Below are 27,500 nucleotides of genomic sequence, written 5' to 3'. Positions count from 1 at the left end.
AAGGAAACTTTGCTTGTCATCCTTCTGGGATCAATAAAATAAAAATAAAAAGTATCGGTAAAATATCGAGGTCGATTTAATCGATTATTCCACTCCCTTACCAAATATCTGCCACCTGTACCTATGTTAGAAAAACATTATTATTAATATCCATTTTCGCAATTTTTTCAAAAACAGGGTGCGAATTAATGGTTATTGCAAATTGGCTGCAGTCGCTTCATTAAGTCTTTGATGTGATTTGGTGTGTTTCGGAGTGAGATACAAGGTTAAAGAGATGTTACAGCAAGTTGCATTCTCTCTCCAACCATCCTCACTCACACCCACTCATCCATCCACAATGATCAGCATCATCGTCATCATCAGTATCATCATGATGATCATCATCATCATGATCATGTTCATCATCATCATCATCATCCACATTCACTCCTATTTCCGTTGCCAGCCACCTCCCACTTTTTACCCCTCACCCACCACGGTGTAACTCAATACCCAGCCCCCCTACCTTTGTCTTCAGAAGATTAACTCTGCGAAAATTAGACAGAAAAGTAATATTAATCTTTACCCCCGCCACACCCGCAGCCCAGCCACTTCCATTCATTCTTTCGCTGCTTTTACTTTCTTCCTCTTGGTGTTGTTGTTGTTGCTGTTCTTTTCCCGTTCTCCCCCCCCCCTCTCTCTTTCTCACTTTTGCTCTTTGTTCTTCATATTTGTTGTTTCATGTCTTGTGAAACAAACGCTTCCCCCCCACACACTATTCCCCTTCCCCCACCCCTCCAGCTCGGTAATCACAATCACAACAGAAATAGCAGCGACTACATCAGTAATGACAATAAACAACAGCAACTAAGGCTGCATAAAGGTGCGGGGATAATAACAATAACAATAATGATGATGATGATGATGATGAATAAGAATGCATGAAAAAGAAGAAATAAAGAAATTTGGATGAAGAATAAACAAAGATAAGAAATGATAATAATAATTATCATTTCAAATTCTTTCCACAAGGACAGCTTGGGGAAGGTCGAGGATGAGTCGACTATATCGATCCCAGTGTTCAACTGGTATTTATTTTATCGGTCCCTGAAGAATAAAAGGCAAAGTTGACCTTGGCGGAATATGAACTCAGAACGTAGCGACGGGGGGAAAAACCGCTAAGCATTTCGTCCACCATGTAACGATTCTGCCAGCTCGCCACCTTAATAATAATAATAATAATAATAATCCTTTCTACTGGAAGCACAAGGCCTCAAATTTTTTGGGGAAAGGATTAAGTCGATTACATCGAACCCAGTGCGTAACTGATACTTAATTTATCAACCCCGAAAGAAAGAAGGGAAAAGTCGACCTCGGCGGAATATGAACTCAGAACGTAAAAGCGGACGAAATGCCGCTAAGCATTTTACCCGGCGTGCAAACGATTTTGCCAGCTCATTGCTTTAATAATAATAATAATAATAATAATAAGTAACTCGATTGTGGAGTCTAAAAAAAAAACACTATTCCTATCATAGTAGGCTCATTAGGTATGATAAATAGCTTTCAGACAAATACACAACAAAAACACCAGGACTAACAAGTATATATAACACATCGTACGTAAAACTCTTTCAATACAGATGAAATAAGAGAATCACAACAAACCACTGCACACACCCAAGGTACGCATAGCTGCGCTCGGTAGTGCAGTGAAAGCATGTGATAAAAGTAAGACTACTGAATAATAATAATAATAATAAAAATCATAATAATAATAATAATCATTTCTTCTGGAGGCACAAGGGGAGGGGACTAGTCTAATACATCGACCTCAGTGTTTCACTGGTACTTAATTCATCGACCCCGAAAGTATGAAAGGCAAAGCTGACGTCAACAAAATTTGAACTCTGAATGTAAAGAGGCGGCAGAAATGCCGCCAATCTTGTAATCCGGCCTATTTACGATTTTGCCAGCTTATCGCAATAATTATAATAATAACAATAATAATAATAGTCAATCCTTTTTAAAATAGTAATAATAATAATAATGATGATGATATTTTTTCAAATGTTGGCTGAGGGCCAGCAATTTCAGGGAAGGGTGTAAATCGATTACATCGACCACAGTACACAACTGGTACTTATTTTATCGATCCCGATAGGATGAGAGGCAAAGTCAACCTCAGAGGAATTTGAAATCAGAACGTGAAGTCGGACGAAATGCAGCTAAGCACTTTGCTCTGCATGCTAATGATTCTAAAGATTTCTTTTATTAGCCATAAGGGCATAGATTAAGAATACGTGGACGGCAACAAGTGCAGTAGATTTACGCTACTAATGTGTTTTGGAAATGCATGAATATTACAATAAGCGAATTCTCAGCATTCTGTTAGGAACTGGTAGCTGAAAGGCTTAATGAATCAAAGACAGATATTCAAAGTTAGCAACAATAACGTCAACATCTCCAACCACATCGACTATAAAATCGTTGTATGGAACTAACAACAAAAAGCACAATGAAATCTTAGTAATAACCATAACAACAAGACAACAACAACGACAGTTTGTAATTCCCACAAAACACCAAAGGCGCAGGAACAATAACAACAGCAAAAAAAAAAAAAAAATGTGCAACAAAAATAGCAGTTTGTGAGTGCAATAAAAAAAACGTGTAACAACAATAACAACAACATCAATGGCAGTTTGCGGAACTAATATATTCTGACGGTAGATTAGCAACAGCACAAATATCAAAAACAAAATCAACTAAAGCGGCCGCAACAACACAAATATCAAAAACAAAATCAACTAAAGCGGCCGCAACAACAACAACAACAACAAACACATCAAGAAAGTGACAATGGTAACAAAAAAAAAATGCGAAAATATGGTTGTGTGGTGAAGCTACTCGCTTAGCAGCTACGAAGTTTCGGGTTCAGTTCCACAGCACGACACCTTGGGCAATTTGAGAAGTTATCTGCTTCTACAGTCCCGGGAGGAACAAGCAATACCTTATGAGCGAATTTGGTAGATGGAGACTCTGATCTCTTCTTGAGATTATATATGCTATATATATATATGATTATCAAGTTATGTAATGTTGACAAAATGTGTTCTTTTCCGAGAAGGAAATCGACAATCTTCCTCAAGATATGAAATAACCTAGTGCTGCCACATTCTTGGGAAACTTTAAGTAGGGATTTTTCAATGTTTTTATACCCCATCCTCTCTCTCTCTCTCTCTCTCTCTCTCTCTGTATATATATTTATATATATATATATATGACTCCCGAAATCCAGGACCGAAGCATCACCATCACATTAACGGTATCGAATTCGAATTTGTTCGGAGGGAGTCAATGAAGTTTCATGAAATTTCATGTCTTGCCAACGGTTAAATTCCATATCAGTAAAGCTGAGATATCCTAATGGCTTTAGATGTTGATAAACATTTCCCTAACACAGGCACACAACTAGATACATTCTCCTTAATTATATTAATTATCATTTAACGCTGAAAGCCGCATCTATACCTAAAGTATTTCAGGAAATCATTCTGTAAAGCTTGCACCACAAAATTATAAATTGCAAGTTTTACTGTGTAATTAAACTCACATGCGTAGACAAGTGTGTCGTAAGCGTCGTTGCTGAATCGTAGAGTAGCAGCTAAAAGACCAAAAGCCAAAAAGAAATATAGTTGTAAGCGATCGACCATCGACCAATTACCGATATGTCAATGACATATGTGTAGTTAATACAAGGTGTGATATGGAACAATTACTCACAAATGAAGTGTTAATATGAAAATTAATTTCTCTGATGTTAACATCACTTCGTCACCATCGTTTACACGAAAGTCACAAACAAATTTTTAGCACCATGAAAATAGTGATTGCCCTCTTAAAAAACAAGAAAAAGATGTCTATCGTAAAATCACTTATCGGAGAGAGAGGAAGAAAAACAAAGCGAGAGAGAAACATGTAATATTTTGTAAGCTTCAACAGCCGTAACGGTGGCTATAAATTTTTTTTCCCCAAAAACTTGAAGCAAATATCAGTCTATAATAGTTTATAGCAATAAATTGTTAGATAACATCGTAGTATATATGAGGCAAATCCAGAAAACACCAATAAGTGGCCATAAATGCATACAGGAAACCAATAACATCAGTTTCCTCACACCAAACCCCCCGACAAGTGACACATTGCATAAAATATAAAGCAAAAAAAATAGAAAAGTTTTTTTACCACCACCATCACCACTACTACTACTACTACCACCACCACCACCACCACCACAATTACTGCTGTTTTTACTGTAACAATTCAATAGAAAAAATGTTTCTTACTAATATCATAAGCAGAACGTCTCATATTTTAATGACAGTGATAAATCTGGAGACATTTATATGCCATCAGATCTATTAACGAGAACAACTGTTGATTCCCCGTCCGTCTGGTCGGTCAGTATTCAGTTTTGATTGCCGAAACCGAATTTCAGCTGGTAAAATTAATAAAATATACTTGTAAGCCATTCAGCTCACACATATAATAATCCGGATCCCTCAGCATGTCTCAACGTGAGAAAAAAAGACTGGACTGTTACAAATATATGTGAAAACGCGTGGCCTGGTGGTTAGGGTATTATGCTCACGATAGCTAGATCGTGGGTTCGATTCCAGGTTCGGGCGATGCGTTGTGTTCTTGAACAAAACACTTCTTTTCACGTTTCTCCTGTTCACTCAGAAGCAAATGGGTCACCCTGTGACGGAATAGTTCTACGATCAGAGGCAATATTGGCCTGTTCGCCTAGCCAGTAGGGTGGCGTCATTGGAAAGCTATAACTATGTAAAACGCATTGTGACCAGCATTGTATAACATTCGATAATCTGGTCAATACCGTTATACAATATAAATAAACTTGTGCTTATCATATCTAATAATATAATCTATTAATATAATATGAAGGCGCGTAGCTTAGTGGTTTGGGTATTCTGCCTGGATATTATATCCCTCCTCTTAATATATATATATATATATATATATATATATATATATATATATATGAGGGGGTTAATGGATGCCAGCAGTGAACCAGTATTTTAATTATCGATTCCAAAAAGATCAAGGTTCAAATTCTATTTCAATCTTGATCCTATGTCTTGATCCTTCAATCTTGATCGAACTCAAGGCACAGAAAGCCCAAACACATTAGACAAACTATTTATTTATACTCAAACGATTCTTCCGGTTCCCTAAGAACTACTGACACAAGAGATGAGACAAGGAGGTTCTAGCAGGGAAATCACTGAATGACACCGTTTCGTAGTAGTTGCATGTAATTAAGTGGTGCAGGGTAACCGTACTTCACCACTGCCATCTAAATATACTTACGTTCTGCTAGAAACAGCAGCCAGATTTTTCTCATATCATACACATAAATTGTGTTCTTTATAAGGTGACTAGTTTGCAGTGTTAACACTATCTTTTTCTTTTTATGTTCCAGGTGGATCTGATCGCAAACTTTATCACATCACACACACGCGTACCATAATTTATTACCTGCAAAGCAACATAAGAAACTCGAAGGCTATATAAGTGTTCGTATGAATGTATGTATATGTGTGTATGTGCACAGACACATACGGGTACACAAGCATTAAATGCACATATATATGGATATACATTGGTATATACATATATAATCATACAGAGATTGACCTCCTTCTCAATAGACACGTACACGTATATATATATATATATGCCCGCACACATATATATAGGGACATATATAAATATATATATACATATATATATGCACACACACACACACACACACACACACACACACACACACACACACACACACATATATATATATATATATATATATATATATATATATATACACACAAACGTATATGTATACATATACACATATATCATAGAATCAAGCATCAACGTACACACAAACACGCTCATACCTACCTCTCCCCTCTATTCAGACACACACACACTTACACATAAATCATTTAAACGCCGAGAGTTTGCTCCGATAGTATTTTCGTGAAGCATCCTCGATATATCGTGTAACAGTTCAGCTATATTAATGTCCTCTATGATTCATGGTAGGTCAACTTAGGGCCAGTTGCCATCAATTAGAATACCTGACAGATAGCCCGGTTCACACGCACTTCATAGTAGCATTAATCTTTGGTAACGAAATCGTTAAGATGCGGGACATTCTCTTGAAATCCTGTCCGCAAAATGCCGCCATGAAAACTCGATTACGTTAACTTCCTGTTATATCATTACACGGAAATTTCGTATATTCGCCCCAACATTACTGACTACTTAAATGCATTATATTTTCAATAAATTAAAATGCATTTAATTTTTAATTAATGCAAAAATAAAATTAATTAATCACTAATTACCTTTTACATTTTTTTTTATTGAAACATATTTCTGATTTATCTCCCCTTACGTTCTGTTTAACCAGATTTTATCATTAAGCTAATGGCTTTATTCTCGTCAATATAGACGGAATTTTAACTAATTCAATTATCTTAATTCACTATATTAAGCATTAGCACTGACTTTGTAACATTGTTGCATATAAACAAGGTTGGCTGAGAGTTCAACGAGAAGATATTTATGTGTCTGGTGAATATATATACATATATATATATATATATATATATATATATATACACACGTATGAATATAAGTGTGTGTGTATGTATGCATGTAAGGTATGTGAGTGATTTCTGACGTCTGTGTGTTTATGTATGCTTGTATATGTGCATAGAGAAGGATCATATATTTTTGTATACACATACACGCACATACGTGTGTGTGTGCATCTATATGCGGATATATATAATACCGATTCAAATACATGCGCATATATATGTAATACATATATTCATATTCATAATACATATATATAGCAACGAAATTCATAGATGTACATAATGCACACACATACACATACGTTTAATGCATATATGCACGTATCTATCTATCTATTTATCCATTCATCTATCTATTTATCCATCCATGCATCTATTTATCCATCCATCCATTTATCTATCTATCTATCTATGAATTTAAAAGCTTTTGTAAAGATTGCTTGATGCAGTAACAATAACGAGAAAAATACATTTTATTAAAGAAATTGCTTTTGTTTAACAGAATGTCACTAACCTTTGTGGAAGGGTTTTCTACAGAGTGTTTTGTTGAGTATTTTGCGTGTAAACGTGTTTCAAATTTATCCATAAAGAGTAAGTTGTATTGTTTTTTTTTGTAACGGCATTAATTATTTCCAATATAGTACTGTATTGGAAATTGTTATAAATTACTCTTCCTTTCTCTTTCGAAGTTGATGTTTTGTTTTCATCTTATATTGTGCAAAAGGATTATATATATATATATATATATATATATATATATATATATATATATATATATTGTTGTATTTGGGGCGGTCATGTTGCCAGTTTAGCCAATGAAAACACACGCACTATATATTTGGTGTTGATTTGCCTCGGCTTTATTTTATATTAATTGTATTTTGGCCTGAGTTCTTTCGTCACACTTCTGTGACCTCATCAGTGGTCCTTTACTTTCTTCTTTCTTTTTTTTTGTCTCTCTCCTTACTAATGATCAGCCATTTCGTATTCCTGTTGTATGTGTCTTTATTTGCGCCTGCGTATATCCCTATGTGTGTCTGTGTCTGGTAAGTGTGTGTGTGTCTGTGTCTGGTAAGTGTGTGTGTGTGTGTGTGTGTGTGTGCGGGGAATGTGCCTGCCTTATCCGTATCCCCTGTTTGTTCACGTTCGTTTAATCTACTCTTATTTATTTTATTCATTTGTTTTTATCTACTTACTTTTACATTTCTTTCTTTTTTGTATTATTTTAATTTAATTTATCTTGTTTATATATATATATATATATATATATATATATATATATATATATATATATATATGTTTATATATATATATATATATATATAGATATATATATAAAATTCTATTTATTTATTTGTGTATTCTATTAGTTTCATATTATTATCAGTTTATGAGGATCGTATTCTGTCATAAGTTGTGGTGTATGGAGTGTGTGTGCTAATGTTCCATTCTAGTTTTCTATTTCGGCTAGGTTTATCTTCTATTGTGTGTGGAGCTTCCGTAATTTGTTTAAGCGTTTCGTCTGTTCTATGTGTGGAAACATTAAAATCTTGTTCACACATAGAACAGTCTTATCATTAATGGTGCGAAACCGTATATTACCATCTAGTTGATAACTGATGAAGAGTTAGGGATCTTCTGTGTCTGTCTCCTGTCCGGTTGTACACTCAGTATACGCATACGTTCTTTATGTGTCGTTATTTATTTACAATACATTTTTCATTATATATATATATATATATATATATATATATATATATATATATATATATATATATATATATATATATATATATATATATATATCAAAAGGATGTCTTATAACACTATTCCACATATACAAAAACAGCCATACCAGCAATCCAACATACCTCCATCATCAGCTGCCCCACGGATATCATTAGGGTTTCGACACCTCGGCAGTGCCATAATTCGTTGTTAAATACACATTTTGTCAGATACTTTAACGATTGTGCCAACTTACAACTTTTAAATATAGAAATATTGATGAAGCTTTATATGTAGATGAACATAAAACATCATGTGAGCATCGGCTCAAACAAAAAAAAAAAGAAAAAAAAATATATATACAAGACAAAATAAAATTAAGAGCAAATATCTTGCTCCATTTAGTTATCTCCCTTTATGTATAATGCATTAAAATCCCGCTAGGGGATTAATTTTGCCATTCATCTTTTCGTGTGAGGGGAGCAGGTTGAAATGGGGGGTATTGGTTTAAAGACAGGAATCAATCGTCGATTATTGGAATCGATTAAATCGATTATATTCATGCTTTCCTACAAAACATTTTGTTTTTAGCTTTGTGACGTTGTTATAAAAACAAAAAAACAAAAAAAAATCCCATTAAAATCGGACCTCTGTGATGACGTATCTTTTAAAACAGACGCCCGTTTGCTCACTAAGGGATCGTCATAAAAGGAAGAAATATGAAATAAATAAATAATAATAATAATAATAATAATAACTTAGGAACGCCATTAAAATCAGCATTGGTTTAATTCCTATGAGAGCACTAACCAATATGCTGCTGGAAGAAATCCACTGGAAAAATGTTTTCGATGAAAACCGAAAACACAGACAATATACATTTCGTTTCTTTATAATTCTGCTTCTCTTTATACGTGTATACATTTGCATATATGCATGTGTGTGTATATTCGCGGGCACACACACACACACAAACATGTTTATGTAGGAGTGTGCATCGTTGCATGTGTATGCGTCTATGCGAGTGGCTTCTGTGTATGGTTGTGTTAGTGTTGTGTATGTATTTATTTGTGCGTGGGTGTGCTAATGCGTGGGATTAAATATATGCACATGCTTGTGTGTATGGACACATGTACGGGATCTGTATTCGTGTACGCGCGTGGGTTTATATGTATGTGAGTGGGAAACTGTACGTTTTTTATGTTCTTTATGCGAATATATGTGTATGCATGTATGGTTTTATGTGTGTATATACACGGGCATATATGTATATGCGTCAGTGTTCGTGTATATATCTGGTCGTATTAATTGCCAATCTGTGTATACGTATATACGTGTGTGTGTGTGTACATGTGTATGTATGTGTGGTTAAGTGATTGTGTGAAGATGTGGGTATGTGCATACGTATCTCTTCACGTATGTGCATATGTGAAAATATATGCATCATAAGTGCTTATGTGTATGTGTGTATGGCTGTATACTAGCGTTTATGCATTTCTATGAGCGAAACTGTGTATGTGTACTTTGTGTATATAAGCCGGGCATTGTTTTTTTCTCCATTCTTTGACTCTGACATTTCCATCTCCTTCAACGCATCATCGAATGAACATTTAAATAATCGCTCGGTCTGCTAGAAACAACAGCCTTCTTTCCCTCAAATTAAACCATTGACCTTCGTATTGAACAATATCGCCTAAAGAAAATAAGGATCTCGATCAGAATTTCCAGCCATATGTTTTGTAAAGCCTGGTAATTATTCTATCGGTCTCTTTTGCGGAACTGATTATAAAGCGGTGATGGGACACACACACATATACGCGTAACGGGCCTCTTTCTCTTTCTGCATACCAAATCCCCTCACAAGTCTTTGGTTGACCCGATGCTTTGGTTGAAGACACTTGCCCAGTGTGTCACGTTGTAGGACTGAACCCTAAACCATGTGGTTAGGAAGCAAACTTCTTGTCACGTTGGTTGAATGTGAGATTGAAGAAGTTTATAAATTCATACAATTTATATGTGTGTGTGCGTGTGTGTGTGTATGTGTGTGCGCGTGTGTACGTGTGATTGTATGTATAAAATGAGAGAAATAAAGATAGAGAGAACAATATTACGAATGAGAAACTTGTACATAACCAAGCACACACATACTTACATACACACAAATGAATAGCAAGGACACATCTCTCAGACAATAAAAGTCGAAAAAGAAAAATAGCCAAAACCAATAGAAATGTCTAATATACTTACGGCTTTGTATATGACAGGTAAAGTAAGAATATTTGTTCCAACGGGGGCATTTTCAACCACAGCTGCTTCATAGAAGGATTTTGAAAATATCAAAGACGTATCGTTTTGGGCAAGAACATCAACTTGTAGGAGAGCAATACAGAACCTTTCTTCGTTATTTGCTTGAACACCCTGAAATTAGAAACACAACGATTTTAATAACAAGAATCATTGGACAGTGTAGTTGGAGAGCATCATAGTCATCTATTGAGAAGACCTCTTTAGGGTCTGAATTATTAACCCCTGGAAGCATGGGTGTTTTATTCATCATCCTTAAACAGCCCTTATTCAGGGACCTTTTGAGCGGGATGGGCTACTCGATCTGAAAGAAATTGTAAGGTCATACGCAGTTTGTCTTGATATGAGGTCACCATGCAGCGCACCCAGAGAGCACTCAGAGAGCGCAAACCTCCGCCAAGGTCGTGATGCATGTGCCTGCTCTAACCTTATCAGTTGAGTAGTCACGATGGGTATATTGGGCTTTGTAAGTTTGTACCCCTGCGTTACTTTGATGACGTATGTTGCACTGTCAAATAATAATAATCACCATCATCTTCATTACTAAAAGGCCTGTAGATAATATACAGTAAGTGTGAATTATATTTTCTATAGCTCGATGACAATTGAGTTTAACAATTAATAACTAATATAATTTAGCAATAACCGAATTACTGTAATAATATTTAAGAAAGCAGCCGAAGTAGTTATGGTATTATAGACAATATGGCTGTGAAGAAATGTTTTGTCTCATTCGTAGCTGTTTCAACTGAGATGATAAACATCTCTGTGTGTGTTGTGTAACTGTGTGTGTTTGTATTAAGTTTGCGTATTAAGTCGAGTAATTTATGTTATACTCACACCTGATGGTTTCTATTATATAAAACAGAAGAAAAAAAAACGGGGCTGTGACGTATAACACGAAAGAAGATGGTTAGGTGTCAGGTGAAGCCAAGAGTTGTTTGCCTTTAACTTTTGAGTTCAAATCATGCGAGGATTGACTTTGTGTTTCATTCCTCCGATATATTTTTTCCGCATTTCTATAGTGGAGTCGTTAATACAAACAATTCTGTATTGAGATTGTTAATGCAAACACGACTTGTCTCTTGAAAATGATAGTATTAGATTTGTACTTGAGTAATTAACAAAGTACCAGTTGTTTAGTGCTAGTACCAGTCGTATGTTACGGTCATTCTCACCAGTTATGTACTTGTTTCAATATAATCCACTGAAATTCTGAAACTTCTTCAGTAGTATTAAGCGTTTATCACACTAAGGAAAAAAAAAAAAAACAGGAAAAATAATCCCAAATCCTTGTCCATCCCAAAATCTAATCAATTCGTGCCAGTCACGACGTCAAACATCTCTGAAAGTTTCATCTGAATTCATCCATCGCTTCTTGAGATATCTTGATCACGGACAAACTAACAAATACGATTGGAAACAATACCTCCGCCTTAGCGAAGGTAATAACAAATTAAATAATAAAACATAATCTATCTTAAGACAATTTCCACCTGAATTTCTTCACTAGCGTCACTCTAACGGCAGTGCGAGAGATTGTTTTTTATTGTTTCTTCTTTTTTTTCCCTGCAGCCTGTATTTGCAAGCTGGTTGTGCCGGTCCTCAGTGTCAATTCACAGTCATTTTTGTTAGTGTACTGAACTTAAAATTAAGTTTACTTTATTATAATTCTTCATTGTAATTTATATTACATTATAAATGTTTATCTTCCCAAGAAATTTTCTGCCAGTTTTCCGCTTCACTGCTTTGAATGTCATGGCGGAAGTTGTGGTGTGAAAAGACTTACTTGTGTCACGGTCATTGTTTACACGCTTGGATGATTAACGACACTTTAAACTGCTAGACGATTAGTTAATCAAGCGAATTAAACATAATTAAATATAATTAACAAGGAAAAACAAACATCGCCGTCATATTTCATTGATTTGGTTGATTAAAGGTGGAGTAATTAGACAGACGGTTTGCGTGAGTTATGGACTAACGATGTTGTTGTTATTGCTGGGTTGGTGTTGCTTGGCGGGGCGAGAGACTGTGTTTATTAAGTTTATATATGGACATGTGTTTGTATGTAGGTCTATATATGATAGTATAAAGATCTTCGAATAGTGGAATGTGTGAGTGAGAGAGAGCGAAATGTCTATTGTTTAGTGTTTTCATATATTTACGTACGAAATAATGTGATGGCGCTGCGTACATATATGTATCGTAGTTGGTGTGTCCGTGATAGAGGTGTTTGTATATGTATGCATGGGTATATGTATGTGTACACGTATGCAGACGCGTGTATCTTTGTGCATCCATCGTGATGTCAAAATATTTGAACAACCACTCTGTCAATCTACTTGTCTGACTCTCTTTCAATATATATATATACGTCTATTTTATATCTCGCGGATGCTCTGTGTGCAACGTCACTAATGTTTGTGGGGGTTTCGGTTCTTTCAACATCAGACCGTCATCCCCTCACCCAGATGACCCAGCGAGGGTTGATCACATGCCATCTTGCATGCATATATATATATATATATATATATATATATGTTGATTCATGACGGCAAATTGGTGGAGTCCTTAGAGCATTGGATAGAATGCTTCGCAGTATAAGACCCGATTCACTGCTCTATGAATTCAAATCACGCCGCGGTCCATTGTGCTTTTCCTCCTTTCAGAGGATAAAGAAATATACGAATCTAGAGCAGTGCACTGTGGGATCTGGTAGAGCATGTGACGCGATGCAGTGCACTAACTGTTCTGTTTTTTTTTGCGTTCAGACGAGAGTTGTCACGCATCTCAAGTTGCCGGCGTGGCTGAAACCCACATGTTTCGGTTTTTAAGAAGTTCTGGCAGTGTATAAGAAGTGAAGATTTGGTTATTTTGGCAAAAATGAAGAACGAAGAAGGTTAAAACAGAAGAATTGGAAGATTTTAAATTGAAATCCTGCAGGCAACAGTTCAATGTTTTATTTATTCGAATTCTTTATATACACCGTTCCATTTAAATATCGACCAATAGATGAATATAAAAAAAGAGACCAGAGTCCCTGGAAATTAGTGGTTGTTCTGTGTCAGGCATAAATTATATCGCTGGATAAGTTTGTATAGCTTTGCAGAGGAAATAAATCTGGGCGTTTTGAGGCTCTGAGAAAGGAAGAACCGTTTTGAGACATGGAAATTCACATCTGTCAGTTCGAACGAGATTCTGTATCATCCTCAGTGAATTATATCTGTGGTTGTTAGAAAAGATAGTCTGTAAGTACTCTTTTAATTTGCTAAAAATAGCAGTTAAATCTCCGTCATATGTCATGTTGTTTTAAAATTGGATGGATATAATCTGGAAGGTAGTTCTAGCTGTACAGACAAAAGATTAGTCTGCGACACTAGTTTACCGTTCTTCCTGACGGTATATGTACTTCAGCTCTATATTTAAGTGATGAGGAATCATGTACATTATTTAAATTATTTACATTTGACGGATATTTGTCCTCATCTTGTTTGTTGTTAACACAACGTTTCGGCTGATATACACTCCAGCCTTCATCAGGTGTTTTGGGGGAAATTTCGAACCTGGGTTCTCATTTCTAAGAGATTTTTCAATGTAATAATAATAATAATAATAATAATAATAATAACATTGAGAAATACCTTAGGAATGAGAACCCAGGTTCGAAATTTCCCCCAAAACACCTGATGAAGGCCGGAGGGTATATCAGCCGAAACGTTGTCTTAACAACTAACAAGATGAGGACAAATATCCGTCAAATATAAATAATGTAAATAAGGTTTAGACCTTCTAGAAATCTGCAACCAATAAACCAGTAGTTTCGTATAGAATATTTGTACTCGGCATTTAAATTGTAAATAAGTATTATGGAGTAAACCGCGCACGTGCGCGCGTATACAAGAGATGTAAACACAATTTTTGCTTTTAGCTAACAAAAAACACAAACATGATAAAAGCTAAAATACAAAATCAAGTAAACTTAGGCGTTGTCAAGGGAGGCAAACCCTAAGGTTAGAAACGCCCTGTGTTTGAAATCTTGGAATTGATTTGTCTTGGTTTTAAGTTTTCAGAACTTGAAGATTCTCAATTCTATTATAAAACGAAAAAATAAACTAAAAGATTTTCAGATTATTCAGCACACGAAGAAATTGGCAATACAGCTGGGTTTGATGTAATTTCCATGGAAACAATAGCAACAGCAACGACGACAAGAACAATACTATCAGCAAACAGAGTCAACGACAAAAAAAAAAAAAAAGAAAGAAGATTGAAAAACTGGTATTCCGTCGGTTACGACTACGAGTGTTCCAGTTGATATAACAAGCGAAACAGCCTTCTCGTGAAATTAACGTGCAAGTGGCTGAGTACTCTACAGGCACGTGTACCCTTCATGCAGTTGTCGGAGAGATTCAGAGTGACACGGAATGTGACAAGGCAGGACCCTTTTGAATTACAGGTATGAAGAGGATGGTAGCCTAGAAGAGGATTCACCGACATAACAAAAACGATTTTTTTGGCTCCGCAAACAACAAAAAGAACTATGTAATTCCTTTTTTTTTGTGGAACACTGGATTTCGAAGCATTCTTTTACTTGTTTAAGTAATTCTACTGCGGCCACGCTGGAGCACCGCCTTTAGTGGAACAAATCAAACGCAGGACTTATTCTTTGTAAGCCTAGTACTAATTCTATTGGTCTCTTTTTGCCGAACAGCTTAGTGACGGGGACGTAAAGAGACCAACATTGGTTGTCAAGTGACGGTAGAGGAACAGACTCAGACACAAGTAACATATGTATATTCTTTCAGTTTCCGTCTTCCAAATCCACTCACAAGGCTTTGGTTGGCCCGAGGCTATAGTAGAAGACACTTGCTGAAGGTGACACGAAACTCAGAACCAAGTGTTTGGGAAGCAAGCTTCTTACCACAAGCTTTGAATAATAGCACGTAAATATTCTATTCCGAAAGTTTTTCCAACACAATAATTTCATGCTATGGTTTAAAGCATTATGCACTTCGAGAACGTCACGTTCTCTCCCAAGTTTATCAAGTTCTGATGACATAAAAAATAACGACACTCTCCATTGCTCGTCTCACTTTTTCTCGCGTTTCTTTTCGGTCTCATCTCTAGACTCCTAATCTTCGTGATAAAGATATTCCGCATTAACAAACATGAACAGAACTAACCGGAAGTCGTACAAAGATTCACCCCGCGAGAACCAACAACTCATTTAGAACAAGATAAAAGTAAGGGATCTGAGAAATTGGTGAGAATATTATAAGAAGCGTAGACACTTATCAAACGAATCGGAATGGTCGGCGGTTGGGGGGGGGGGGTCAGACAGAGAGAGAGAGACTTACGATAGATATTAACGAAATTTTGGTGAAGAAAAGGAAAAGCCAAGCAAAATATTTGAATTTTGTAAAATTACTACTTAAAATATCAGGAATAAAGAAAAGGAAAATTATAATACGAAGATATATGAATAAAGAAATGATTGATAACACTGCAGCGCCATTTTACTAATGAAAGCACACGCGTACACACTCACATAAGCACGCATATGAATACAAATATGTGTATGTGTGTGTGTATACATACATACACACACGTATATTTATAAACGTATGTATATATGCATATGCGTCTAGAAATGAGTGTCTATATATGCGTATACATGTATATATACATGCATACATATATATACATACACACACACACACACACAAACACATGTTTGAATGTACGCACACACACATATACATACATACATACAGACTTGTACACACCCATACAAACGTAAGAACACGCAGGGACGCATTTATATGGAGAGGAAAACGGTTTTATAAAATAAGTTTAAATTAGTAAAAAGCTTTTGGACTTAAAAACCAAGAAGAATTTCAAGATTGAATTATCTTTATTGATAGAAATTGGTAAGAGATGATCGCCACTTTTGGAACTATTTAAATGAAACTATTTTAACAAATTCATATCTATACAGACGCATATTTTTTTCTCCTCTTGCACACTTACACATATATGTATGCATATTAGTTAACACACATACGTACACAAATACGAACACACACACTCGCATAATACGTAATGCTCTTGCGTATAACATTATCATATATATTTAATATTGCTTATAAATCTATGTATACATGCATATATATATATATATATATATATATATACATACGTTATAACTATATAACTTACGTAGATACATGTACGCGCACGCCTATATACAATCGAACACATTTCATACATTCATATATACATCTATACATATGCATATATAAAAATATACATACACATATAGATACATACGCACACACACACACACACACGTATGTATGTATGTATGTATATATATATATGTATGTATGTATGTATATATATATATGTATGTATGTATGTATATATATATATGTATGTATGTATATATATATATATATATGTATGTATGTATATATATATATGTATGTATGTATGTATATATATATATGTATGTATTATGTATATATATATATGTATGTATGTATGTATATATATATATATATATATATATATATATATATATATATATATATATATAGAAAGATGTATACATATACATGCAAATGTACATATACATATATATTTATTTATACACACATATATGTACACAAGGCACATACATATACACACATATATATATATATATATCTACATATGCACACGTGCACCGAGACATACATACAGTACGGATGTTGAAGGTAATATAGGTAGGAAAGAAGTGAAATATTTATAAGAGAATATTGATGATGTAAAAGAAAAGTTTAAATACATATAACAGAGAGAGAAGAGAGTAAGATGCAGACGCCGCGTCCTTCTAAGAACACAACAGCAACGACGACGACGACGTTGACGAATGCCCGCAAAACAAAATGGAATACTATAATACGAGAATATATTCAGAAAATAAAAAGTGAAGATTATGCTATTTATGCTGTTGTTACCGGTTTTTCGACCGATGTGGCTGTTTAATTTTGCTGTTGAAGTTGGCAGAAACATTAGAGTGTCGGACGAAATGCCTCGCGGTATTTCTTCTGTTGCTTTTAGTTTTGAGTATAAAATCCCGCCGGGATCAACTTCGTCTTTCACTCCTCCGGAGCTCGATGATACAAAATACCATTCAAGTATAAGGTTCTTTACTACAGCCTAATCCTCCCTCCCCCCTCAAAGGTTGCTCGCCTTTAAGCTAAATCACAAACTACTGTTATATTATTATTATTATTTAATGTCTTTGCACAGCTTCTAACGTTGGAGTTGTACTATGGTGTCAGCTGTTCACCACCAGTGAACTAAAGTAACACTTCTTATTTTTCGAGTACCATCTGGAGTATTCGAGTGGTTCCATGCAGTGCTGTTTTCTGCAAGTGCTCCATCCTTATTGCAGCCCCTATTTGTTTGTTCTGTGTAATTCTCAAGATTTTACTCACTGTTTCCAGGGCTTCGACAATTATTGGTATTACTACCAACTTTTACAGCGATAACAACTGCTTAACTCCCTGAGCTAAATAAATACCAGTTGTTTACTAGGGTCGATCTAATAGATTAGCCCCCTTCCCCAAAATTCAGTTTTTTTGCCTATAATAGAAAGAATGATTATCATTATTTCGCCCCTGTGGCAAATAAAAAGAAATTATCATTATTATTATTATTATTATTAGTAGTAGTAGGAGGAGGAGTTAGTAGGAGTAGTAAAAGTGTATACACGAATATCCAGAAGTGACTGTGCATGAACACACACACATAAACACTGAAGTTTACGTTTGCACATGACTAATAGACATATAGACACAAGTACGCTTTGTAACACACAACCACACATATGTACATACATAAACTAATGGACATACACAAACACTGATGCGTACATGTACACCATACACACATACATACACACACAGATACATATATACCCATAAAGCACGATATAACTGCAAAAAGTTAAATAAGGATAGGAAAGCGGAAAACAAGATGGCGCTATTCATTTGGGATTCCTCCATCTTTAAGCTATCATACATTAATAATTTTCTAGTCTTAATTGGAATTCCAATTTCAGCAAGATCGAAGATCGATACTGTGGGCTATCAAGCGCATAGCTTCACATACTATATATATATGTGTGTGTATATATTATTTATATTAATATATTTGTATTATATATATATATATATATATACATATATATCATACATGTCCCTCCCTTCTACCTTTACATTCATAATTATTTATACACCTAAATATATATACGTATATATACATATATACATATTTGATATATACATGCATACACTCGTACATATACACGTACAACTATATATGCATATGTACATACATTCGTGTGTGTGTGTGTGTATTTAGAGTGAAGCAAAAGGCACCCAATGAAGAAATCCAATTGTATACAGTTTAAAAAGCAAATAAGGTTATCATTGGCTCTTTGTTTATATTTATATACTTACCAGCTGATGTATGTATGTATATGTGTATGCAAGTATATATGCACATACATATGTTTGCACGCATCTATCTATCTATCTATCTATCTATCTATCTATCTATCTATCTATCTATCTATCTATCTATCTTTTCCTTCAAAGGTACCCCCCTACCATATGTATATATATTTATAGAAACCGGAGAACGAATTATTCAATACATGTACTAGAATTTATTGATTTATACTAACTGAATCCCCACTACATCGCTACCTCGAGAGTCCCGTCAGCATTCTTTCAATTAACGTATAAATGACTTATATATATATATATATATATATATATATATATATATATATATATATATATATACATACATATATGCATATATGCATGTGTCTACGTTTGTTCTTGGATGCGTGCATGTACACATACACACGCACGCATCGTTTATTTGAACGGCATTATTATTATTATTATTATTATTATTATATTTTTGGCAAACCGATTTTCGTGAACCTGCAGTTGCTTGAAGGTAGAATTAAAGACAAAATGATTCAGCATTAATAAAATAAGATATACTGAACAGCAAGTTTTCAATATCTTGTCTTGTATATCTGAAAATAATCAGTTAAATTCCTCTTTCCTTTTTGCGTCACAATGTCCACGTATAAATGTTGCTGAGGTCTACGTTGAAGAGCGCTATGTAGGAGAATTCGAACGTATATTCTCCTCTGTTCTCATCATACATAAACATTTTACGTACGTGTGTATTTATGTGTGTGTGTATTTATGTGTGTATGTATTGATGTGTGTGTGTGAGTGTGTATAGGTAGTGAGCTGGCAGAACTGTTAGCGCGCCGAGCAAATACTTAACAGCATTTCATCCGTGTTTACGCTCTGAACGCAAATGCTACTGGTGTTGAATTTGCCTTTCGTCCCTTTCTGGGTCGATAAAATAACTACACATTGAGCAGTGGGGTCGCCAGTATCGACTTACCTCCTCCCCCAATATTGCTGGCCATGTGCCAAAATTTGAAGCCAATATTTATATAAAAGACCATGCCAGAGAACAGTGTCTTCAAGTGAGTCAGTGTTTGAAGTAAACATAAGCCTATGATAGGCAACAGCATTGCAAAAGCCTTAGAGTGCCTTTAGTAAACTAGAAGAGGTACATTAAGGGAAGATGAAAGGGAGGATAAATCGTCTTAGCAGGTTGCTAAGCCGATTTCGCCTCTTTCATAAATATTTATATATATATATTTACGTACTCAATGTCAGTGCATTTTAACAGAAAAGCGTATGAAAGGGGAATTATGAAATTTATGCGTTTTTCAACGGTCTCCATTGAACACGTGATAGAGGCGTCAGAGTAGGCTTCGAAAAACGTAGGTGATTGAATTTTGAGGGATTTTACTTTAGATATATGACGTCACGTTCAGTTCTATTACAACACACACACACACATATATATACGCCCGCACGCGATGAAAATCAGCTGTCTATCTATCTATCTATCTATCTATCTATCTATCTATATAACTGGAGAAGGCTGTAATCAAGACATGTACTGGTATTTATTGATTTACACAAAACTGAAACATTATTTGGTCGCTACATCTAGAGACCCGTCAGCGTTCTTTCAATTAACGTATAAATGAATATGTCTGTCTGTCTGTCTCTGTCTCTCTCTCTCTCTCTCTCTCTCTCTCTCTCTCTCTCTCTATATATATATATATATATATATATATATATATATATATATATATATTTATATATATATATATATATATTTATATATATATATATATATATATATATATATATATTTATATATATATATATATATATATATATATTTATATATATATATATATATATATATATATGAATGTATATGAGTGATCCAAGTAAGAATACAATACAAAAAGAAAAAAAGAAAAAGACTTCAACACATCTTTAATGACAAGTTACAACTGTTTCTGTACCAACTCTGCTTTCAACGCCAGTTCACGCAAACGTAATATTACGCAAAATTTACGTAATATTTACGGTTTTAAACATTAGAGTACCTCTTCCTCAGACCTGCAAATATTACGGAAATTTTCACTTGTAACTTTTGCGTGAACTGGCTTTGAAAGCAAAGTTGGCACAGAAACACTTGTAACTTGTCATTAAATATGTGTTAAAATATTTCTTTCTCTTCTCATTCGGATTATAATTGTATTCTTTGCATCCTTGTTAGGGAAAAAAGAAATCTTAAAACACACATACACACTCATATAAGTTGACCATAGATCCTCATGTTACTTTAAGTTTCTCGGATGTGAACAAAAGACAACCAGCTCCTAGGATATTCTGAGGCAAAGAAATTGTTTCTGAATATCCGAGGCGTAAGTTGTTGTTTCTTCAGGTCCTCGGAAATTTACAAGTAAAATGAGGAACTGAGTCCATCTGTTACTCAACCCAACTCAAATTATATATGTTGTGTGTTGAGGGTTAAGCGAGTCAACGCCTTTTGAGTGTTTCTTATTGTTTTAGGTGCATTCCTTTGTCGCATTTCCGTGAAATATTTTACTCCTATGAAAAGAAACACACAGACACACACACAAAAGCCTGAACGACTGCCTGATAATACGCGGAATGCTATACAAGGTTGTCCGTCCATTGTATTATCATAGGTATGAAACCTATTGTAGCTTGCGTTTCAACCAACCTATGTATGGCAAATGGTATTTATCTTTGACTGGATGGAGAACTTTGCTTTGTTGCTCCTACAAATAACTGGCCAGTAACAATACTCTCTCTCTTTCTGTCTCTGACTCTCTGAGATTATGTGTGTGTGTGTGAGAGAGAGAGAGAGAGAGAGAGAGAGAGAGAGAGAGAGAGAGAGAAAGAATTGTTTTGTTCCCCAGACATCTTAGGAGTGCCATGAAGATATAAAGGAAACATCTAACAATAAAAATCGAAACCACCAGAGCGTGTGTTCGAGGCAAAGGAACAGATACAAGGAGGCACGCCCCCTCTCAACCCTCTCCCACAAAACAAGACAATATGAACATAGCAAAAAAAGAAGAGAAAATGAAAGATGAATAAGAAGAAGAAGAGAGAGAGAGCAAGAAGTCGAAGGAGAAAGAGAGAAGGAAGGGGAGGAGGAGAAGAAAAATACCAATAACAGCAACAACAAAAACATAAATCGAGATTATCTTCGGATATATATATGTATGTATGTATATGCTATGCATATATATGTGTGTGCATATATATATGTGTATGCATATATACGTGTGTATACACACACACACACACACATATATGTTGCGTGGTTATGTGGTAAGAAGTCTGCTTCGCAAACACATGGTTCCGGTTTCCCTTTGCACCTTGGGCAAGTGTCTTCTACTATATGCCTTGGCCGACCGAACCATTGTGAGTGGATTTGGTGGACGGAAACTGAAAGAAGCCCGTCATATATATATATATATATATATATATATACACGCACGCACGTGTCTGTGCTTGTCCTCCACCAACGATTGACAATTAGTTCTGGTGTGTTTACGTCTCCGTAACATAGCGGTTCGACAAAGAATACCAGGCCCCACAAGAAAATTATAAGTATTGGGGGGGGGGGCGATTCTTTTGATTAAAATTCTTCAAGGCAGTGCCCCCTCACGACTGAAACAAGTGAATGAGAAAAAGATATGTGCCTATAATATATATATATATGTGTGTGTGTGTGTTTGTGTGTGTGAGCACACACATACACACACATATATATATATATATATATATATATATAAATATACTAACAATCATACAAATAGAGCGAGGCAGATGGATAGAGAGAGATAAAGATAGAGAGATTTTAGGATTCTCAACAAAATCTGTTGTTTAGCCGTACTCTATTTTTCTCGACTCGTTTGTAGTTCGTGATTTAAGTACAACTTCTAACCTTTCTACTTTTCATGATAGACAACAACAACTGGAGCAACAACAACTAATGCAATTATAAAAAAAGGAGAAAAAACAAAAACAAAAACAAACTAAAGCAAGAGCAACAACAACAACGACTACTAAAACAACAATAACATTAAGAACAAATTCTAAAACAACAAAGAAATATATTAAAAAACAGATATTACAAAACAAGCAAAAAAAACTATCGAAATAAATCAATAACTAAATCCGACTGTTCCCCTTACGCACATGCGTATATACATACATACATACATACACACACACACACATATATATATATATATACATTACACTCCTATATGTGCATACATATGCACACACACACACACACTTGCATGCATGGACATGCACTTGTGCAGACACTCCTGTTTACATATACAGACAGATGTATATATTTATATATATGCACATACACATACATACATACATACCCATATATATATATATATATATACACACACACACATATGTACATACATACATACACACTTACACATACATACATATATACATACATATAGATAGACACTCCTATAAATATACACATGTGCATATGTAAGTTGATTCATTTAATATATACACACATATCAACATATGTACATATACGCGCGTGCAGAGAGACATGCATATATATACATATATATATATATATATATATATATATATATATGCACAAATGCATGATGGCGAGCTCTTGGATAGTTACGTATACGTACACACTTATTTACGCATGCACGGGTCTCATAATGCGCTTACAGATATATATATACATAGAATATAAAATCATGTGAGTAGATATATATGTGTGTGTGTGTATATATATGTATTTTATACACGTATATATATGTATTTATGTATATGTATATATAAATATATATGTATTTATATATACGTACGCACAAACATACATACACAGGCACGCGCATCCATATGTATAAACACAAACGTACGCAAACACATGCACACATGTATATACATGGATGAATACGACCATATATATTCACATTTGTACATGCACGCTTGCAAGTGAACGTATTTGCATGTAAAAATATGCCGGCGTACACAAGCATACACACACAGGTATATATATATGTATATATATATATATATATATATATACACACACATAATTAAGATTTAGTTGAATGAGGTACTTAAGTTAAGGCACCAAGTTAGTCCGGTATTCTCCGCATAGCTCGAAGTAAGATAACAGAAAAATAACGCACATAACTATTGGCTCGTATACACACATACACAGAAACACACACTAAAGCTCATGGATTTCCATCTGTTTCGACGATGAGTTCGCAATCGTTTCATCACCTGATTTGCCTACTTTCTCTATAAGTGTATGGCTTGACGCAGTGTCCTTGACCGAGTTTCTTTCCCAATGCTTGGAGCCAGCGGAGGCTGTGGAAAATAACAGTTGCTCAAGAAGCCATAGTGTGGAATCGAACCCAGGAGATTATGAAATAAATTCTTTAACCAACCTGCCATAAAGCTTTCACAGAGAGAAGCGCATATCTGCACATATATACACACACAAATACCAACAACTCATGCACACGTATACATGCATATATTCCAAACACGTATGCATGCGCACATATATACGCACTACTAAATGCAAACCAGAAATATATAAACAAGTTATATAAGAAATAAAAAATAGTAAAAAATGAAAGAAACGCGCGTTCACACTCTCATTCGATCGTTAAGAACAAACATTGATGAAAGCCGACAGTACGAAGATCGAACTGTCGGCTGCGATCATTACTGAAGATCATTGATCTCTATTGCAGATATGTCCAACTGATCAGTCTCTATAGATCGAAGGTCTTTTCTAGTTTATGATCCATAAATGACATTTCCTCTGTTCAATGACAGAAATATATCGATTTTGGAGTATGAAAGGGTTTTGTTGATGATGATGACGATGATGATGGAATTGGTGTTAATACGTTTGCGGATGTGTACATGTGTATGTATGGATGTATGTATGCAGAAATATGTAAACGTGTGTGTAAATACATTATATATATATATATATATATATATATATATATATATATATACGCAAATATATCTATATATATATATGTATACACACGTATTTGTATATATATATATATATATATATATATATATATATACACGCAAATATATGTATATGTGTATATATATATCCACACATATACGTGTGTATGTAGATGCATGTATATATATATATGCACACACAGACAAAGACATATATATACACACATGAATTTATATAGATAAGTATATACATACATACACATACATGCATATATTCATATATACTCACACACAAACATATATATATATATATATATATATATATATATATATATATATATACATAAAATATGTGTGCATAAGTGTTACCATGGCTAACCAAGTTTCAAGCTGCACTAACAGAATTTTCTTCCAGTAACAATTTTTTTTCATAATCAAAATTATTATTATTATTACTTTTATTGTTGTTTAGGCCGGGTCAGCCTTATTCGTGTAGATGTATAACCAAAACGATCCAACTATGAACATCTCATCTGATTTGGACACATTGTATCCGGAGCTATCACACATATATATCTGTCTTTAATGTCCTTCTTATTATGGTATAACAGAAAATGGTTTGAGTGTTATTCGGCTGCTCCTTCTAGCAGGAGGAGTGACCGCATAGGTCTGCCTTTTGGCTCGTGGATAGAATTTTTCGTTTGTAGTTGTTTATTTATTTTTCTATATTGTTGTGACTGTTTTTGTAGTTTGTTTTATTGTTGTTTATGTGGTAGTTGGAGCTGTGTTCTATGTATCGTAGATGAAACGGCTAATGTTACAGTTGTGGTATGTGTAATGTTTTTGGTGGTTAGATGTTGTTGTAAGTGCTGTTTTGTTGTTCTTGTTGTTGCCTCATTCCCGGCCCCACGTCTCCCCCTCCGTTCTTCGTCATTGTAAAATAAAGAATTATATAAAAAATAAACAAATAACACACCAAAACAACAAAGAAGCGTTAGATCTCTTTCTGGAGTTTTCTCTTCTGTATTAGCAGTGAAACATCGATAAAGGATCACGCTATTGAGTATACGACACAACCACACACACACGCATATAAACTTATACGCATACACACATTTATATATACGTATACATATGCATACACATATATACACATACACACATATATGCAAATACATACACATGTATACTTATATACACCTTTTATATATACATATACGTACACATATACACACATATACACCTATACATATACGTACATATATACACCTATACAACACACATATACTCAGATATACGTACACATATACACACATATACACCTATACAATACACATGTTCATATACGCATGCGTATGTTTCAACGGTCATACTGTGCCTATATTATTCGTGGAGATTACCGTTAATATTACATCCTCTCATCTGCCACCTTTGTGGCAATAACAATTATTATCATTATTGTTGCTGTTGTTGTTGTTGTGAATGGTGAATCACACACAGCGTTACAGCAAACAACAATGACAATATCGTGAATTACCAGAAATAAAAACGCATCTACAATGGTTGATTTTACATGAAATGACAATATGTAAAGAGAAAGCACTTGGACGCACACGTCGTAAAAGCATTGGGAGTTAAACGCAAAAATTCGGAAATGACGTTAGAATTTCCAAAAGAGAGCGAATAAAATTTAGAGGGGCTTTTCAAAAACACTCCACGTCAAAAGGTCCCTCTCTTCGAGATTATGTGGAATAGCCAGTCTTATCGTTCTTCTACTCAACATAGTCTTGCTAAAAGTGGGTTATATAAATGAACATGATCTGGATTCGGCCTGGAGTTCATTGAAAATACAAAGTAATAAATATAGAAAAGGTGGCTATCAATACAAGTATTTCTTGCAGGTAAACATTCGCGCTTCCCAACACCTGCGGATCGTTACTTACCCCTGGCTGAGTGACAGTAATGAGTGGCAGTTGCACACACACACACTGTATTTTAATTAACACAGAAGAGTGGGCGATGGAGTTGGCATAAGATAAATTGGAACTTTATTTAAAGAATTGTAACTAAAAATTGTATGACTGAGAGAAGTATCTATAACAATGAATGTGTATGTGTGCGTGTTTACGTATGTATATATATATATATATATATATATATGTATGTATACGCAGACACACACACACTAAATGCTCAGTAAGGGCTAACCTAAAACTATGGATTATGTTTAGTTAAGAGTAAATGAATAATGTGGTGCTGTATATTTACGTTTTATATATATATATATATA

At 34.6% G+C, this 27,500-nt stretch overlaps 1 protein-coding gene across 17 annotated transcripts in view; it reads right to left on the bottom strand.

The window, feature by feature from the left end:
* Positions 1-27,500, bottom strand: part of LOC106873992 (protocadherin-15-like) — a 717,162-nt gene that overhangs the window by 125,658 nt on the left and 564,004 nt on the right. For all 17 annotated transcript variants that reach the window (XM_089337514.1, XM_089337513.1, XM_089337507.1 and 14 more), the window contains one exon: positions 10,650-10,820. In XM_089337514.1, coding sequence (XP_089193640.1) covers positions 10,650-10,820 — 171 coding nt within the window. The remainder of the gene's footprint in view (positions 1-10,649; positions 10,821-27,500) is intronic.

Source organism: Octopus bimaculoides, chromosome 19, assembly GCF_046866305.1.
Source record: "Octopus bimaculoides isolate indiv1 chromosome 19, ASM4686630v1, whole genome shotgun sequence".
Taxonomy (NCBI): Eukaryota; Metazoa; Mollusca; class Cephalopoda; order Octopoda; family Octopodidae; genus Octopus; species Octopus bimaculoides.
This window is presented reverse-complemented; position numbering and strand designations above follow the sequence as displayed.